At 46.1% G+C, this 20301-nt stretch overlaps 1 protein-coding gene across 3 annotated transcripts in view; it reads left to right on the top strand.

Moving 5' to 3' along the window:
• LOC146194030 (uncharacterized) overlaps positions 1–20301 on the top strand; it is a 74804-nt gene that overhangs the window by 39586 nt on the left and 14917 nt on the right. The window contains exon 4 of one of the 3 annotated variants that reach the window (XM_084602931.1): positions 18797–18921. The exons of the other annotated variants lie outside the window; for them this stretch is intronic. Coding sequence (XP_084459057.1) covers positions 18797–18921 — 125 coding nt within the window. The remainder of the gene's footprint in view (positions 1–18796; positions 18922–20301) is intronic. 3 annotated transcript variants of the gene reach the window in all.

A 20301-nucleotide genomic window follows, 5' to 3' on the forward strand; every position in this document is an offset into this window, starting at 1 on the left:
TATTTTTGCCACAATTCCTTCGATGTTCACCCAATCTTATGTTTATACATCTTTCGGTCTGGCCCACGTATCTCCTGCCACAAGACAAAGGAATGATGTACACAACACACTTATCGCAGTTGCGCTAACCCTCTTTTTCCTATCCCGGGAGTTAACTTTTCTGCACATTGAGGTCAGTTTTGGGGGGGCTGAAACGACAACGGGGGTTTCATGTTTTGCTGCAGTTTTCTTAAGTCGATACGATACCTTGTGTACGTATATTACCACGACCTGCCTCGCCCTTTCTTTTTCCTTCGTTTTCCCATTTTCTGGTCCGGTTACCTCTTTAATCAACATCTCAGCTATTGAACCAATCAGATGTTCGAGAAAACCGCTTGCGGCCAGCCTGTCAACTTGCAGTTGCGCATTTCTTTCCATTTTGTGATCACAGGACTTCTTAACACACTGTCGGAGGGACGAGTATGCTACACTCCTTTTTACAAGCTTAGATTACCATGTGTCATATCTCATTATTGGCTTTTTACCTTTTGTTCTGTACATCCAGCATGTATGGTCCGGGTACAAGTGTATTTCAATGTCGAAGAACCTGATGGTGGAGTTTACCGACATTTCATGCGCATGCGTAAATTCTAGACCTGCGAACACCGTTCTAAATTGCTGTAATGCAGGACCAACATCAAGCGACTTGATCATACGGTAGGGGCAAACAAAGTAGAAAGTCATCTACATACCGGAATCATGCCACAAACCCAAGGGCCTCTAGCTCGTTTCCCAGCGTACGGTCGTCTTTCGCCATGTGCATATTATAAATGTTTTAGTGAATCGTCTTAGGTCAAAGTTTAGCGCGCCTACCTATGATGGAAAACTAGCCGCCATTACAGCATTGCTCGGACACCAACAGGGTACCTTGTAGGCCACTCATTTAAATATTCATATTATCAGCGGCGACCGCTTACCGACGGAAGCGAAAGGCAAAGACTGCTGCAGTGTACTGCGTGATGTTAGCGTGCACATAGGAATCACAGAGGACCGAGAATAATTCGGAGCCATCCTCTACGGCGCCCCTCATAGCCCATGTCATATTGGGACGTTAAACCCATTATACACTCATGTCATAACACCATGGGTTGAATCCGATACCACACCCTACAATGATCTACCATGCCATACCATACATAATGCATGAACAGCCATACTGTACCATGCCATGCCATTTCTCTGCTAGTGTGTCGATAAGTGCGCTGCGCTTCAGAGTGAGGGGAACGTTTTGCGCTGCTCGGCATGGAATAATTTCAGGATGCGCGGATATAAATATGTAAACTTTTCTTATGATGCTGCCGCTCATGATTATCCAATTTTTTTTCTTCCTCCGCAGAAGGACTCAGGCATGTGTAAGTAAACAAAATCATCACATATATGTAGCTTGTTTTATGCTGCAGTTGTATACATAGTTCTTACGTCTATAAACCAACGCGCTGGCTCATGATGATATTGGACGTTAAAGCACTTCCGGTGATGGTGTTTGAAAAGGCATCGTACACTGTAGCATCGGAAGCTCCGGTTCAGACGACGAGTGTCGCGCAGCCATTGAAAGTGCAGAGCTCTTTAACATTACCAGTTGCAAAATTTCTCATGAGGAGCATGTACCAAAACCCATGGTCCATATCGGTCAAATTTCATGTGTCTGCATGTAATGCCGGCGTCCGCGGTCATTAAAGTACGGTGTCAAGTTGCAAACTTTCAGATTGTTGATAAATGCACATCCACCTGGAAAATAAAATATTGATGAGATATGATAGCAAAAATTCTTAGACGTAACAGCAGTACAGGTAATTAAAATAAAAAAGAAGACAAAGTTATTTTCAGAAAACAATGATGGCAATGGTAATAGCTTTTACTAAACGCTATTAGATGGCACCACAATCCGTAAGCAAACTAAAAATATATTTTAGAACTGGTCACTTTTTGAAATGGAGTTTCCAAAAAGCCATAGGGACCAGAAGACGGATGTCCCAATGGAAGTCCAGGAGCAACTAAAAATGCCCCCGCTGCCATGAAACATGCATCCAGAGCATTCCCAGGAACGAAGGAATAAAATGGCGGAAACGCTGCCGAAGATATATCGAGGAAGACAGGACGTGGTCTATGTCGACCCTGCCGAGTATGACTACAGGCATGCTATGGTTGCGAGCATTATGGTGTCGCAGCGCTGACAGACGAGGCTAAAAAGACGAGAGGCACACACACACAACTGCGCTGAACTTTCAACATTATGTTTGGACGTATTTGATACGCGCCTTATATTGGACAGAAGGGCATCGACTCGAAAGCGCACCTACAAGGCAGATATGACAATCTTAGTAACAACGGTATTTTTTCTGGCAAAAAACAGGAAGTCAACGGCCTGACCACAAAACAAAAGCCGCGCAAAGGACACTGAATGGGGCTAAAAAAAAAAGAAGGCTAGAAGCAAGCAAAAACACAAGGCAAGTAGACAAAAGAAAAATGGCACTGAAGAGCCAACAATTAACAAGGCAAAACTAATAAAAAAGTGAAGACTGATGAACAATAAAATATGCCAACAAATAACACGTCAAAAACCTTCAATGGGGCAAAAAATAAAAGCTGTTAAAAATTCATAAATGAGACAACGATTCATAAATGAGACATCCACTGAATTTAATGAGAGCTACAAACGATGAAAGGATGACGCCAGTGAGGCGACAATTAACAAAAGAGGTAACAATTAACATTCAAAAGTTCAATGAGTAGCTAAAATCAGGTAAAAGTATGGCGTAAGTGAGGCGACGATTAACAGGTAAAAACAAAAAGACGTAACACGAAAGACGTGTGAGACGTGAAAGATTAAGAAGTGTCAGACGAAAGGGACATTTTTGGCGCTCTTTTTGTGGCCAGACCGTTGACTTCCTGCTTTTTGTCAGACAAAAAGAAACGTGGTTACTAAGAGAGCCATATCTGCCTTGTAGGTGCGATTGCGCGTCGATTCCCTTCAGTCAAATATAAAGCGCTGATCAAATACGTCCAAAATAAAGTTGAACGTTCAGCGCTGTTGTGTGTGTCTCTCGTCCTTTTGTCCTCGTCTGCCAGCGCTGCGATACTATAATGCTCGACAACCACCAACTAGCCCAGCAGCATACCCTACTACGGTTGCGGTAGGGACAGATGGTGAACAGAGCCTAAGCAAATGCGGCTCGGTCAGAATGAGCTTAGCTGACACGGCTGAAGATGTGGCTATTGCCCTTGCGATAGCAGGGACAATGGTAACTACAATTATAAGTGATTCGAAAACAGTAAAATGCAATTTTCTCAAGGGAAGGGTCTCTTCACAGGCAAAGAGGACACACTGAAAACATATCAGGGTGACAGAATAATCTGGCTAATATGGGCACAAGCCCACTCCTAGTACAGGAAAATGAGGCTCATAAGCTTGCCCGCGGTCGCACCTTCCGTGTAGGCTCTGACCCTCAGTACACTGAGCAGGGACATGCTAGTCGGCTATAAAAATATTACTGAGCATTACCGGTTTAATAGAGTACAATACCCACTGACAGGCAGGACACTAAATAAGATCTAAGAACGCGTCTGAAGGTGCTTCTAAACAAGGATTTTTTCGAATCCAGCTACTCTTAGCCAGTGCTACCCAGAACAATTCTCAGACAGGTGCAAACTATGTCAGGATAAGGCAGATCTGGCACATAAGGTATGAACGTGTCCAGAAATCAAAAATATAAATCAAAAGATAAAAACAAGAATTTTGCGAGATTCTACTGTTGAACTTACACCCTGACACTCAGCTAGGTGTAATCCGACTGGCCGAACACACTGCCCGGGTCCAAGGACTGCAGGCTGCCGTGTAGGCGGATAGACTGCCGCCTATCGTGTATCTGTTGGAGAGTTGGAGTTCAAAAAACTCCTTGAAGGCACAGTACTGACGCAGACATAGAATAATCTACATTTGCAAATATGAGTCTTTCGAATGCGAAACGAATAACGAATATATTGTAACAGGTAAGAACGCAATAATGCAACTTTATCTCTGCTTCATTTTTTTCTTTTCGTGCTTATCGAGTACTGCTTCCTGTATACTATAATTGAGCGTCATTGTCTTTAGTCTATTTTTCGTAATTGTACCTTGTGTTGTGCTTTTGGCGTCAGATAGTTTGCCAATTTTCTTGCTACTGCTAGTATCTTATTGTGGGATTTCTGATTTTTAACACCATTTGGATTCACAATTTACATTGTCATGTACCCCTCTTCTTCCCTCCCCTCCTTTTTTCCTTAATTCCAAATTTCACTCCCTTCTACAATGTCCACTGGGTCGAAAGGGTAATTTTAATAAATAAATAAATATTCGATTCGTATTCAAAACTATGGATATTCGCACACCTTAGGTATATGTTATTTAGATGTTATCTGCTCTATCATTTATACATATTTGGCTATGCATACTGAAATCTTGTTGCAGCTGTTGAGAAAGCCCGATAACATCGCTTCATCTAATTACTTGCCTGCTGCACCACCCGGATGCCATTGGTGTCATCGCGCAGCGCCATGCGGAGAGCAGAACTTCATTTTTTTAGCATCAAAATACTACTCCACTAGGTCCAACCGGTTCGTCATTCCCTTCGTCATGGCAATACCACATATCATGGCCGACTTTTCAGGCACTGCCAGCTCGAGCTTCACCATTTGGAATGGCAGATCGGAATCCAGCCTTCCAGGACCCCAAATTAGACACACTGCCCCTAGGCCACGCAGGCACATTAATACGGTTCGGCTAAAGCGATTTATTTCTACGTCGCAACCTTGGGCAGCTCGTATCAGAGTCAGCAGCGTGCCTCTGCAAGGGTGCAGGTGACATGGCCGGGCACTGATGGTTCATGGATTTCTGTGACGTCACCTGTCGCCAAGTTGTCTTAGTTTATGTGGACAAAACATGTAAAACATATCAAAATTAAACGTGTGCGTGACATCAACAGGGCGGTAGGTCTCTTATGGTTTAGCCATATATAAACGTTTTTTTACCCAGTGGAATTCAGTCTGCTTCGAGATTGCCAGATTGCCTGGTTCTTCATGGCAGTTGCCGGAGGCTGAGATGTGCCGCCCCAAGCAGCGTGAAAAAACAGCTGGCGACAAGACAGCGACAACGTCACGTACCATCTGTAGAAGGAGGCGCAGCAGCCGTTTCTAGCCGATCTTTACTAATGTCCAAACATAGCGCTAAGACTGCTGCTCGAGCCCCACGCCTCTCGCGCTTCTTCTTCCTTTTCGCCTTTGGGGAGCATTAGGTGCCAATCTTCAATACACTCCAGGCCCCGAGGTTACAGCCTCTAATGGATCAGACATTGGACGGGCCTAACTAGCTCCGATCCTTGCGTTAAGTAAATTCGGCATATGTGGACTATCCCGTCCTTACTCTTCATGCATTCTACGGTAACAGCAGTCTGCGACCGTCACCAGCATTGAGTTTGTGGGCATTGTGCACTTGGCGAGCATACAAACTGCGGAGTGCAAGGAGGCACTCATGGTGCCACCGTTTCCAGAGATGCATCATGATCATCTGCCTGTGATCCCACATATGTAGAACATCCGTTAGTTGCGATTCCTCACTGCTTTCTAGCGTAGACAAATGCCGACAACCCAGCAAGAAATGCGACGGAGTTAACACACTATCACTAGTACATTAGTATTTCGAATGCTGCTGTCTAATAGAAATGTAAAACTTTGCTAGGTCCCTAGATGTCCTTTTTAACGCCGCCGCATTATCGGAATAGACGACCTGTGGAGTTCCCGTCTAGCGTAGAATCTCCTGAAAGCTATGAGGAAGTACGCTGCGATAACGTCGAGGACAAGTTTAAGATGAATGGCCCTTACCGCGGCACAAGTAAACAACACGATGTACTCTTTCCTCGTGTGACTGTCTAGCGAAAATTAGTCCGATGAAATCAACTAGTGTCACTTCTAAAGGGCGAGGGTTGTACAGCCTTTCACATGGAAGAGGTGCTGTCGAAGCAAGCTGACTTCAGCCGAAATCGCGCACACACCACGCACTTTGCCAAGACACTTTTAACACACTGATGGTCTCGTGTCACCCAGAACCTTCCTTGCAGTTCGATTATTGTGCACCTTACACCGCCATGAAGAATATTGCGATGTGCATGAAAAACTACAAGGCGTTTGACGGGTTGCCACCACGGATCAACACAGGCGCTTTTTCTCTGGACGTCGCTACAGATTCTGCAGCCGGGTCCTGATCCTGATCACAACGTCGTCATCGAGGAAAGGGTGAAGATCTCTATTTTCGAGGATGGGGAAGAATATTTCCCTTTATGAGTTGGAAGAACTCCGCAGCAAAAGCGTCTTTCTGATTTTGGTTGAACCAGATGACCTCGGTCTCTCGCGCATCAAGGGGACCTGTACGACGAGTGACGGTGGAACGACACTTATTGAGTAGCATACTATCCATGCTGTCACTCGAATAGTTCTGCTCCAAGTGCTGAACCGGTTAACTGGAATACGTGGCTCCCTGGTCACGCTCACCAGAGTCATCACGTCGCGCTTCAGCTCTGATATATTTACACTGTTATCAGTGCATCCTACATTGCTGTCTCACCAAGCGTTGTGAGAACGTGACAGCCATTCAGGACCTCTCCACCAGAAGTCGTTGTCTATCACGTCCCTCGCGGATAGTCCTCGAGTTAAAATAGCCACTGGGTGTTGATGATCAGGGCAGTAGCTCCAACGAAAGGGCGCACTTAGAGCCGGTTTTATGGTGAATTGATTGGAAAGAACTGTTTCGACTTAGTTGCCAAACCACTTATCAAACAAAGTGCGACTGAAGAATCGGTCCATAAATACTTCGAGGTGCCCGTACCTTCTCGTCAGCGCTTCTCGTAAGAACTTCACTAGGCGAGCTGCGACTACTGCAGTGGCCAATTCTAAACGAGGTAGGATGGGCCGTTTTGTCGGTACTACTCTACTTTTCGCAAGAAGATGTTGAATGCACATAACACCTCCCACATCTTCTGTCCAAAGGTATGCGACAACACCATACGCACTGGAATTTGCATCAGAAAAGACGTGCAACTGGTAGATGGGAATTTGACCCAAAACTTGTTTCAGTTCGCATCTAGGTCGAAAAACCATGTGCAGATTTTTAAAATCTGCACACTATTCATCCAAAACTTCTCGTAACGTTTCGGACATGATGCCCTCCCATACGTGCCAAGCATACAAAGCCTCTTTAATAGGTTCTTTATCCTGATGAAGAGCGGGGATAACCATCTCAACGGATCGAAAAGGCGTGCTGTATTCTGTAAAACGTAACACTCCGTGCTCTCATTGCGAGCTAGCAGTTTTAGCACTGCGTCGGCAGTTAGATGAAGCCGGTCACAAGCGGTGTGCTAGAAGAGCCCCAGCATCTTCGTTAGTGCAGCAAGGGAATCTAGTGACGCATCTTAGTGCATGTGTTCTTGCAGTGCGGGATCATTTGTAGCCCACTTTTACAAATTCATGCCAGCAGTGCTGAGAATAGTGTTTGCCTATTCGTATACCTTAAGGGCTTCCTCGGACAAAGAGCCCGGACATTGTTTACACCATGCAGAAGCGTGCCAAGAACGCGACAATGAGAGACTTTGGGGATTGGGGCGCCGCCCAAGATAAGGGAGATCAGTGAGTTGTGAGCTCGTTGATAAGCAGAGAGTCAAAAATAGGAATTCTGACTTGTCGTGCGCGGGAGACAGGCCTGCATGGTCAGGAAAGCAAGAAACGATATCCAATCCCTGTGTGAATGGTGTCTTGAACGGGACCAGGAAATCCGTAACAGCCCCACAGTGTGATATCGTCGATGTAAAAAAAGTGCTGAAGATCGGGAATAGACGATAACTGAACCGCGAGAGGAGCCATGGTGATATTAAAAATGGTCGGTGAAAGAACGGCACCCTGCGGGGTACTTCAGGTAAGACGTAGGGGTGTAGAAGTGAAGTTCAATACTTGGAAACGGGCGTCGCGATTATAAAAAGAAGCTCGAATGCCGGAGCCGCAGTCGGTGCTGGAAAATCAGGTAAACAGAATCAGGACCATCTCAGACTTCAACCAAGCAAAAGATAAGCATGTTTTCGGAAAGGGTGCCCTACTCTCGATCATATCTGCAGCATCAACCAAATAACCAGATTATAGAAAAATGCTCGGAATATAACCAGCCCTTATACATAGCATTCATTGATTGCGAATAAGCATTTTACTCAATAAAAACCTCGGCAGTCATACCAGCACTGCGAAATCAGGGTACAGACGAGCCGTATGTGAAAGTACTAGTAGATATATGTAGTGGCTGCACAGCAATCATAGTTCTTCATAAGAGAGAAAAAAAAATCGCATAAAAAAGGTGCTAGGCAACGAGATATGACCTCCCTAGTAGTATTCACGGCTTGCTTAGAGGAAGTATTCAGAGAGTTTGAGGGTAGCAGATAGAGATAAGGGTTGATGGAGAATACCTAGGTATTATGTGATTCGCTAATGACACTGCCTTGTTAGGTAACTCATGGAAAGAACGGCAAAGAATGATTGATGATCCAGACAGGAACAGCAGAAATGTAGGTTTGAAAATTCATATGCAGAAGAAAAAGGTAATGTTCAACACCTCGGAAAGAAACAGCAGTTCACAATAGGTAGCGGACCACTGGAAGTGGTAGGCGAATACGTATACGCGATGCGCAAAACGCCGACAACACCGCCCGTCGCCAAAGCCGCAAAGCGTAGGCGGGCTAGGTCGGGCGCTGTTTAGGTCAGCCTCTATGCGCGCGCGTCGTGTTTTCGTCTTTGGTCGTGGCCTAACAGATATAACGCCGCTGTCAACCTTTAGCAATGCCCCGGAAGAATTGCTGAGTAGTTGGTTTTTCGAACAGACATAAAACCTTGCCAGGAACACGTTTGTATACGTTTCCAGGGATGCTTCACGAGAATGACGGCGGCCGTGAATCGCGGTTTTTCGACGCAGAAAGCAAGCAGGAGCACCGAATGCCATTTGCTCATGTTAATGTCATTTTTTTGACCCGCTGCTATACGACCAAAGCTAATGCCATTTCCAAAGTATGTTAACTGCAAATGGCATGCAAATGTTGGTGCGCCTTAAATATGTTGCGAAGATGACTGCGCTGTGCACGAAAGCAGCCTTTAGATTGACATTCATGTTTTGCATGCCTTATAACCAGCCTGTTGATTAGGACTATTAATTACGAAGTTAGCGGCAGTGTCGGCGGCGTTTGTTTAAGAAAGGGCACGGAAGGTGCGCTCGACTCCGAAAAGCGTACGAGTTTCAACAAAGCGTACACTTTGCGCACTAAAGCAAGTGTCAATAGCAACACGTAAAATAAGCGGTATCTAGTGTACTGTCCGTCGGCGCTTTTATAGAACCTTCGAGTATCGCCATACGACGCAGCATACTACAACCCCGTTGACTTCCGTACGTTTTCGCCACATCGTTCGCTTGGCGTATTAAGGCTCGTCGAAAAATGCCCGAGCTTGGCCTCATCAAGAAAGCATATGACAAATTCGTAACGGTTGCTACATCGGATGCCGCGAGCTTACCGCAACGGCGCTTCCCGCAAAAGCGGCCGACCACGGCGCTCTGGCCGTGTGAGGCCCTATAGTCGTCGCTATGCCTAAACGGTTTCACATCAAAGCCGTAGCTGGAAGCGCTTTGGAAATAGTAAATTTCATATTCATAAAACTGCCTTAGTGTCAGTTCAGTTGTCTCGCAAATTGTCTTACAGTAAACGGAAGGTGTAACTTCGGCGACGCCTTAGCAGCGGAGCTAGCGAACGAAATCGCATGAGCAGAAAATTACTTGTATTGCAGTTCTCACTTCTTCCAAAATCTCGTTACATAACAGCGATCGTCAGTAAAGATAATTTTTTTATGCCTTCATCAGATTCAGCGCTTATTATTCAAGATCAACAGAGCATGCTTTTCTGTAGGTGGCGGAAGAAATTCGCTGTGTCGACGACTCGGCGCCGACGGACCGCGGCCGCAGGAGCGACCTGTTCCGCCCGCGCTGGATGCGGGTTGGCTGGCAGCGATGGGTGCCAGTTTTTTTTTTTTTGTTTTTTTTTTATGATGGTATTTGGCATACTTCGCAAACATGACTAGCTGCACAATTATAGGAGCACAGTAGTATTTAATGCAGGTGGCACGTTTGTAGTTTATTTTGGGTGTATCTTCTCACCGAGTCTCATGGTGTCAAGATAACCCATTTCCTCGTTGATCGCATTCGGATGAGTACCTCAAACTCTTTCGATACCTAATGTCGTTTTCATCAAATGTCATATTTTCTCGTGTAGCAGGAAAACAATATCATTTTGAACGAACGTCATTCGATAAAAAAGGTATTAAATTTGCCGTGTGGCAGGGCTGAGTGATAACTATGTTTTCAGTGTTTTATGCTTATTGCACCTTCCGTGAACACCTCTTGTTTAAACTTGGTTGCCTCCGCTGCCGGGAATATACAATATGCATTAGCTTTATGAAATGCTTAGCTACACAATCTTTAGAATGCATTGTCATCGCACAGCACATTGTTGCATATTGCGTTTCGCCTGTTAAACGCGGGCGGCGATGGTCAACTTCGGTCCCGATAACTCGACCTTCCTCAGTAGCCTGAGCCGCTGCGGCAGGTTATTGAACAGAAATTTTAAAATATACGTTTCGAAACTTGCCATGCAATTACTTTGAAGATCAGAGCCAGAGTTCCTGTTGGCTGGCAAGATTACGAAAACAAAACATGTCGCTGCACTTGATATTCAGTCCAAAGGTTCTAGAGCTTGTTATAAAGCGCGCTGCAATTCTGCAGTTGGCCGCGATGGTGATACAAATGAAATGAAGATGATACTATAATAATAAAATGCGATATAAAATTTAAATCTAATATGCTTTTGGCTAACCTGTGATGCAGCTTTTCAGATATTCCCTCTGCTGATATCTCACTCCCCTATGAAATTATCTACCCGATCTGCCTTTTTGACGACGAAATAGATGAAATCCATCCTGTACAGGCAGTGGTAAAGCGCAAGCATGAAAAATCTGAGCCCTTGCTACAGGAGCCCAATATGCGCTATTTTTCTGATGCTCAGAATACTGGTTTGCAAGCTCGCTGGCTTTTCCTGCGGTCGCACCGGTACGAAATCACTCGCAGTTTCGACGACGCTGCCTAGTTTGTTGTAGCAATTTATTGCATGTAATCTAAGCAAGACTGTACGATTAAGCAAAGAAAGAACATTGGTTCATAGGTCAAGGACTGAAGGTATTAACGTGGCGCTGTAATGAAAGCGGGGAACTCAAAATGAGCTCCACTTCGTACGCAACCTTGAGGCCAGTCTGCAGGAGACACTTGATGTATATGGAGGCGTTGTAGTTCCAGACGGCCGTGATATCGAACACATGTAAACTATTATAAAGGGCGATCCCCCGCGAGACGCGCACAAACGGCAGATCGCACGCGCGCACCACGACCACGCTTGCCGCATGAGGCCCGCCTCGGGTTCCGACGGCCGCCGCTGCGCGGCTTTCAGTGGCGCCCCTATAGACGCTGCGCATGGCGTATACCTACTTAGGACAGGTATTAACCGCAGATCCAGACCATGAAAGGAAAATAACCAGGAGATTATGCTTGGGATGGAGTGCATTTGGCAAGTATTCGCAAATTATGACTAGCAGCTTACCGGTATCTCTCAAGAGGTAAGTATACAACCGTTGCATCTTACCTGTACTGGCCTATGAGGCTGAAACGGGGAGGCTAATGAAAAAGATTCTACATAAGTTAAAAACAACGCAGAGGGCTATGGAACGAAAAATTGTAGGTGTAAAGGCCGACCCACATGGAGCGATTTTCCCGCGTCAAACCTTGCGAACTGCCGCCCGGCGGCCGTTCGCGGCCGCCGGCGGCCGTTCGCAGGCTATCAAGCCTAGCCTTAATCAAGCCGGGTCAGATTATTTTCGCCGGCGGCCGGGCGAACGGCCGCTCCTGAGCGCGACCACCGTGAGATGGCAGCACTTGCTGCCGCACCGCGCCGGCTACAGCGCCGAGGATACGCAAAACTTTAGAAAATGGTGCTAAAGTTTGTTGTTCCCGTAAATAATAAGCGAAATGTCAATACTGAATCCTTCCTGAGGATCGCTGAGCCATACCGAGTGGCTGATATAGAAGTGACAGCTGCGATGCAAGCAAAGTTCTGCTCACAATTATCTGCCGCCGTCGCGGCACGACTGCTAAGGTCCGCTTGCACGCCGCCTCCGGTAAAAAGTGGAGCCGACGTTAATCATATTTTGCTTTTATTGTTAGAGAATGGGATTGAGAGGAAGTTCTATGAGTAGACCATTTACTATAGCACGAAGGAGTTTCATGGCGCCGTTTCATGTACCATTGACGCGAAACAAAATAGGCCTAGCGCCGACTAGGGAGCAGCGCACGACTGAGCACTGTCGTCCGCCGCGCCAGCGGGCGGCACTACTTTGGTAAGGTCCCGCCATAAGGTGCTATAAGCGTTGCGACCTGCCTACTCTGATGATACAGCTGAAGCGCGAGCTTTTTCAACGTTCCGCTCAACACTGGCTCAAACCCTGCTTCAGAGAGACGCGCCTGCAGTACGCTGTTGCTACGGCGTCGGACGTACACTCGGAGGCAGTATACAAGCGCTGTCGGGCGCAATTTGAGACGCTAGCTTATTTATATGTTGCTCTTGAAATGCCATTTAGTGTGAAAAGTAAGTTGTTGAGTCGGACCCAGGTCGTCAGTTTTCACACTCGGGCGCCGACGCTGCCGACGCCGCCAGTTTTTCGCTGCATGTGGTTCGGCACGGCGACGGTGTGTCGGCGTTCCGCCGCGCCGCATAAAGTTCGCAGAGAAAGTTCGCTCCATGTGGTCGGCCCTTTACGGTAAGAGATGAGAAACATCCAGAGTGGGTCAGAGGAATAAGTCAAGTTAATGACATTCTATTGGAAATCAAGAAGAAAAGGGCATGGGCAGGTTATGTATTGCGTAGAGTTGACAACTGATTGTCGCTTAAGGTAAGAAATCTGATTTCAAGAGAAGGAAAGAATAGAAGGGGGTGGCAGAAGGTCAGGTGGGCAGATGAGGTTAAGAAGTTCGCAGGGGTCAAGTGGATGCAGCTAGCACTTGTTCGGGTTGACTGGAGGAATATGGGAGAGGCCTTGCAGTGGGTATAGTCCGGCTGGTGATGATGACGATGATGATGATGACTGCTGAAGCAAGTCAGTACCAGAACTAAGGCGTTGAATCAGGCAGTATAGTCGTCCGAGCGTCACCGAACCGTTGTCACAGAGGTTAGCATGCAAGGTCTTCCACGGAAGTGCGACTTCATACCTCCCGTTTCGCAGCTGGATGTTCTAGGTAAATGTTTCTAGAACTACGCTGTCTTGCAGGCGTTCGGTGGAGGATCACATATGCCGATGCTGTCCAGCTCCCAGAAACGTTGCAGTGTGTTCGAAACTTCTGCATCGACCGAGCTCGTTCTAAGCACGCAGACTGTCCCTACTTGAGATAAAATGCTTTCATTGCATGAGTCAGGGCCTTGTGACGTCCAATTAAGCCTTTTATTGATGTCTGTAGGGCTATTCGCCTGGTAATGGGAACAAGCTTCATTGTAAAGGAACCTTGAAATTCGGTCTGCCTCGGTAAGCCACTCAATTTCTTTGCCGCCATTGATGCCTTGGAAAACCATCGCGTCAGCAAGATATTTCTTCGCAGCAGCAAACTGTTTTACGAACACGTGTGCACTAGGAACTTAAGCCAGTGCGTCGCAAATAACTGGAACTTCGACAGCCTCGATTCAGTTTTTGATGTCATATTGGCTTTGCAGATGTAGGCGCATTAAGTTGAGCTTGCGTGGGGGTAATTCTGTAGCTGTCCCGAACGCTTTGATGGGCAAATCGATAGCCTTCGCCGGCCGTAGTCCCAATTTCCGTGAGACGTCGGTTCTAATGAAAGTTCGTTGGCTACAATTATCAAAAATGCAGCTGATGTAGTACATCGAATGACTCTGTTGTGATCAACCATGCTCTAAATGTTTGCAACCGTGCTTGCGTCTGCCTGTAACTTGTTGCATTATGACCTCGGCATGCAATTTACACGGTTTGTAGTGGTAACTATTTGCCGCGAAGAATCAGTACAATTGCAGTTTGAAGTCGCATGCCTACTTTCGCCCTGGAAAAATAGAATGCTACGACAGCAGTATTTCGACCAATGCGCTGTATTTGTGCATCTAAAACAACGGCCGGATCTAGTTAAGAGACTTCTCCGTTCTGACAGACTAATGTCGCAGGTGTAAATTGCTTTGCGTGCGTCGTTGAAAAACAGAAGAAGCACTCATCGCTTTGACCAGACGTGACGCTGAGTAGAGCAGAAGCCGAAGGCAAGGCGCTCCTACTCCAGTCGCGTGTTGCATCGTTACCACTGCGTGTTCTCAATGAGTTCTCGATCACCCAATGGATCCAGTTTGTTCTCGAGCTTCCACCTCGATGTGTGGATACTCTAGCAACCATTACAGCCCCGCTTCTGGCGACTGCTGTTCAGTGTGAGTTGGCTGGATGTTTCGCCGTTTGAAGTAGTCTATCATAACTTCACTCGGTATTATTTTCACAAGGATCTCTGCAAGCATGGCAGAGTAAGATAACTCAGGCACACCGAGCGCATACAGCCCTCTGATGTTGAGAAGACTGATGTTCAGAAGACTGCGTAACGCAACCACATAGGCAGGAGGCTTGACGGGCTTGAGTATTCGGAGGTTGGCCAAGTACTGCTCGATAATATTATGTCGATTTCCGAAGCGGGTCATTAATAATTATGCTGATAGCGTCGCCGTATGAGGTTTCTGACACTTGAATTCCCTTGATTGCTTGTGCCACCATTCCACTGAGCAGGCTTTTCAAGTAATGAAAACGATCTATGTTGCTCACGTCTGTGTTAGCATGGACGGCATGGGGGTAGATGTCCTAAAAGGCTGACCAGTGGGACACGTTGCCGTCAAAGCGGAGCAAATCAAGCTTTGGCAGGCGAGAACCAACTAGTCCTGGTCGTTAAGCAGCCCCCATCACAGTGGGTTGACTGTCTGCCGCCGCCGGCAGCTTAATAGCAGTGTCGGTAGCATGAATAGAAGCATGCACAGCAGGAGGTGGCGCTTGCCAACCCTCGATGTGATGACAGAGTAGCGTCAAAGTTTTTACGGCGGAGTCTTCGTACTATAAAATTAATGCAAATTATTCTCCCACCTCCTCGTCTGAAAGAAATGTCTCTAGCCTTCCGTTGAGGGATCGCAGGCCATCGTTACAAACTCTGATGCGCTGCTGAAACTGCCTGCAGGCGAGCAGAGTACCAGTTCCCGATTCGATGAGTCAAGCAACTTCATTCCGCAGCCGAGTACGTAAAACACACTGGGCTGTACGCTTAGCTTTGTCGCGCTCCTTCTGGAGTCAGAAAGGCAACTTGTGTCAGAAGGTGCTCCTCTCCTCTTGTAGGTTAGCTAGCAGAGCTCCTGATAGGCTTCCTGGAGGATCGATGCAGTGTTCCTAGTAACCTTGAGGAAGGATCAATGTCAGAGCTCATGATATACTCCCGGGTTCTGGCACCAAAACATGAAGAAAAAAGGCACACCTGCCGTTTCTTGCCGATCTTTACTGAGGTCTCAACATGGTGTTCACACTGCTGCTCGAGTCCACGTTCTCAAGCTTCTTCCTTTTCTTTATGGAGCATCAGGCGCCATTTCAGAATACCACCTACCAAGAAAAACTATTCAAAACTATTGTTATACTAAGTTTAGCCATGTTCAACCTCTGAAGTTGTTTTCGGGCAGAATAGTTGTACCTATAAAAATGACAGTACCAAATCTTGGCCACATAGACATATGGTAAGCAGCAGCCATGGTGCTGAGAACATTCATGTGGTGGCATCCTCTTAAGTGGAGGAAAAAAAACAGTACAGCTAAGGAGATAAAAAACAATGCTCTCTGATGCACACGAATCGAGTTTTACAGTGAAACTTGTTGCGGAATTGATTTAACCATACAGCTGTGCTTATGACTGCCCTGGAAACTACAGCGTCAGCCGTAAGACTTTGATAACATAAGGAAATAAATTGATTAGTCAATGGAATCAATGTTCCTAACTGCATTAAATATAAGCCACCTGACATGGGTGGTGGCTGGCAAAGCAGAGTGGGAAGAAAGGCCTCTCTGCACATCTAGACGAGAGAAGTGAAAGGTGGCTTCGACGGGAAGAACGCATAGGGCGGCTATCATGGACGGAGAAGGTTCTCGCGAGGGCGGAGGAATGCGCAACCGGAGATTGGTTTCGACGGGAACAACCCGGCCAGTGGCTTCCGTATAGTGTTGCTGTACCTCACTATGACGGCGAGAGAGAAGGGGAAGAGGAGGACAGCAAGGATCAAACAATCACGTGATGGGATTTATTTATTTACTTATTTTTTACTTAGTTTATTTCGACTGACTCGAGCGATCACAAAGCTCTCGTCTCGCTTTGCGTGAAGAAATGCTTTGTGAGACACTTGTGCGGCAATAAACTCGGCAAGAAGCTACAGCAGCTTTGCCGAGTAATGTGCCAAGGCGGCCACCTTAGGTCTGCAATGTAAAGAGGCCGGCCTCTCGTAGGGTTCAGCGTCAGCATTAGAGCCTGCAGTCATCCTGATGCTCAAAAGTGAAAGCAAAGAATAAACGAGAAAGTGTAGGTGCTTTTAGACTTCTGGATATTCGGCACTTTTCCATGCTCACCAAAAAAATTGCAAAACGTGCTGTTCAGTACCGCACCAAACTTCACCGCTTCGTAGGCAGGTAAAACATAGAAACTAAAAATTCATTTCGAGGATCATACCTGAATAATTGATCGCGGCCCAAGTCGAAATAATTATTTGTGTAACCGGATACAACTCAAGTCTACTATGGCCTCTTTACAATATTTCCCCGTGACAAAAAGTTATTAATCTTCTTCATGTTGCCTGGGCAAGAAGCTGACCGTGAAATGAAATTGTTAGCGCAATAACATACCGCTTGCTTATTCATAAAGCCGAACATTGAATTACTTGTGGTTTAGCTCTGGTTAACCCTAGTTGAATTGTGAAAGCAACGGCGGAAGCTTCTTTTGCCGGCTACTTTATTTCCCTATCACGCCCAATAAGTGTCCGGTGCTACATTATTTTGGATACTTAAGCTCATCCTTTAAGGGTATGACGCGAGAGCTTAAGCTACCAGCCCACATATAAAGTCCCGCTTTAACTGATCCGTATGGAAGTGCCTGCGTGTTATAGGGGTAACGTGAATGCAAAGCGTTCTGGCAAGTTGATTCTGATATCACCCTCCCGTATGAAAGGAGCGACCCCAGTTGGCAGCTCCTGCCAACGACGGAGCACACGCGAGACTCGGAGCTGACTAGCCTAGTGAAGCTTTTAGCTTCAAACCCGATTTATATGTTTTTCAATGGATCAGCATAGCAGCACAGGTAGTGGGCATGGTTACCTGTTGCTGCTTTCAGTTTTAATTGCATCTTTCATTACTGTCGAAATTGCGGCCCGCCGGGGTTGTGCAGTGGTTACGGCGCTCGCCTGCTGAGCCGAAGTTGCGGGATTGAATTCCGTCTATGGCGGCCGCTCTTTGATCGAGGCGAAAAGCAAGACGACCGTGTACTGTGCGATGTCAGTGCACGTTAAAGAACCCCAGGTGGTCCAAATTTCTACAGTCCTCCACTACGGCGTCTCTCATAGCCTGAGTCGCTTTGGGACGTTAAAAAAACTATCGAAAATGCGCGGAATATTTGTGGGCAGCCGGTGGCCCATGCCTAATGCATGGTATGGAAGAAGTTAAGGGTATATGGACAATGATGGTGAAGTCTTGCAATAAAAGCGGAGCTAGATAAGTGGTTCGCGGCTTTTTAACAGTAAATAAGGTTAATTTTTAACCCACATCTTGTTTTTTCGGTGGCGATATTGCAGCAGTCGGTAAATCGCAAAGTTACACTGCTCCAAGCGGGGCACTGCTAGTGACAGACTGAGCGTTGTTAACTCAGGATACTAGAGGGGAGCTGAAATTCATTTTTGAGAATTTCCCGTGATACACGCATTAGTGTATAGATTAAGCTCACCAGATAGATTGCAGATTAAGCTCACCAAATGATTTTGCGCAGCTATTTACAGATATAATGTAATCGACTAGTATTAAAACCACGACCATTTCCAGACTTCTTCTCAAAGCACGGCAGTACGCGGAGAAACTGGATGATGGCGTCATTATTGTTGACGTTTTCAATGCTGGCTGCTTTCGCTCAATCCTCTCTGTGAGCCGCCTGATACCGCCGAACAACGCCTCGCTGATTTTGCATTCATTTACATTGGTCTCTTTCCTCAATGCAAATGTTTATATGTTTGCAAATGCATCACCTCTACAGATCTACTGTTGGTGTCATCATAGGTGTCATCGCTCGTCACCGTGGGCTGCTGGGAAAACTGAACACAGAAATAGTTTTATTCAACGAATACGTAATCAGTTTAAATGCTAGTGCAAAACGACTTGTCTTGATTTAGCGTTAGCCTTCAGGCATTCGACTCCTTTGATTCAGTTAAATTTGGAACCGCTTCACTTGCCTTTTAACGCTCGTGCGTCGTCTGGTCAGCCGCGAACCTTGTACTGCAAGAGCGGCCCTTGAGATGGCGGCGCTCCAAGCAAGGAACGTCCATATATTGTAATCATGACGTACGCAGGCGCTTCTCCGAGTCTCTGATGTCGGCTCCAGACATGCAGAACGACTTCACCTGCTTCCTAATCATCATTTCAGTCATCTTGGGCTTCGTGCTTGGAACCGTGGCTTACCACTACATCGGCACAGGTGCGTTGTTCACGCGAAACCGCAGATGTATTCGTATTTAGTCTATATGTATGGGTAGTTGTTCCCGCAGCAGCGCTTGTTGCCAACCAAAGCAAAACATCAATCAATCAATTGATCAAGTTTATTTTGCATGTTCAAAAAAGCTGGCGGCAGAAAAAGCTGCATTGTTTTCAGCCTGACCAGGCTCCAGCCACCCACACCTCAGACACTTGAACAGCGTGACAGTTGCATGAGAAAGGGTGAACAGTGTTAGTAATTCTTTTTTTCACTACACACTGCTATTTCAGTGTGAAAAAATAAAATACGTTTTGCATCACAATCTTACACAGTGTCACAAGAAGATCTCTAAAACACTCTTGTATGGCATCGACAGGATGCATATTTGATTTGACAACGGGCGATTATTGGTTCTCACATGAGTCCAAGGCCGTCGCTAGAAATAATTTTGCTCTAATTATCACAGACCTAATAAATTCTCTCGCCTCTGCTCTGTCCGTATCTGACAACCCGCGCTCGCTTAATAAAAAGAAAGGAAACAATTGGTGCTGATTACGCAGTTTATCAGTTCTCGGGCATTCTTTATCGCCACTTTCAACGTTGTCGCAGAAGCGGCGTACGCAACTCGCTGATCTTATCACTGGCAGCCACGAGGAGAGCCGATGATTTAGTTTTACCTTAGACCTGATTCTTACAGGGGTCCCTAAAATGCTCACAGTAGCCGAACATTTGAAACCTCGTCTAATTAAAAGGTATCCCACAGTTCTGAGAAGCTCTACATACACAGTGAAGTTGTGTAGAGCAAGTCACTATTCTTCAAGTGCAGTTCACCAAACGGAAGCCACGATTTCATCTTACTGAAGAATTTCTCAGTGTTTCTCTTTAAAACAAAAAAGAACATCACCTCTCGCGTAGTGGCTAATGGGAAACACAGATGCTTAAAGCCACTCGGTAAGTAAATTGTTCGAGAAAGGCTTAGAGGTGTACCATGGAATTATTCTCTTACAGGTGTTTCAAAACACGCCGCCGCTAATTTTTAAATATATGCATGTTGAGATTTTAAGAAGGCAGCTTTCGCAGCATAACTGCATCATTACTGGCGCTCGTCAGAAAACAGGTAGGTGTGCTAATAGTAAACCGACTAACGGATCTTGATAATTAGGTTTGTAATTATTGCAGTTAGGTATCTATTTGCAATTAAATATTTGTAGCAGGCAATAATAAAAGCAATATTAGCATCATTGTTAGCTTTTAGAATTTCGAAAGTGCGACATGATTTTGGTTTTGTGGTTCAGACAATTCTGGCTATATGGAGTGGTGCCGGGGCTCCCCGCTGTTTTCTGCTACATACAGTCCATGCGCTACATTAAAGACCAGGGCTAT

The sequence above is a fragment of the Amblyomma maculatum genome, chromosome 4 (genome assembly GCF_055883805.1).
Source record: "Amblyomma maculatum isolate TAMU_Amacu chromosome 4, ASM5588380v1, whole genome shotgun sequence".
Lineage (NCBI taxonomy): Eukaryota > Metazoa > Arthropoda > Arachnida > Ixodida > Ixodidae > Amblyomma > Amblyomma maculatum.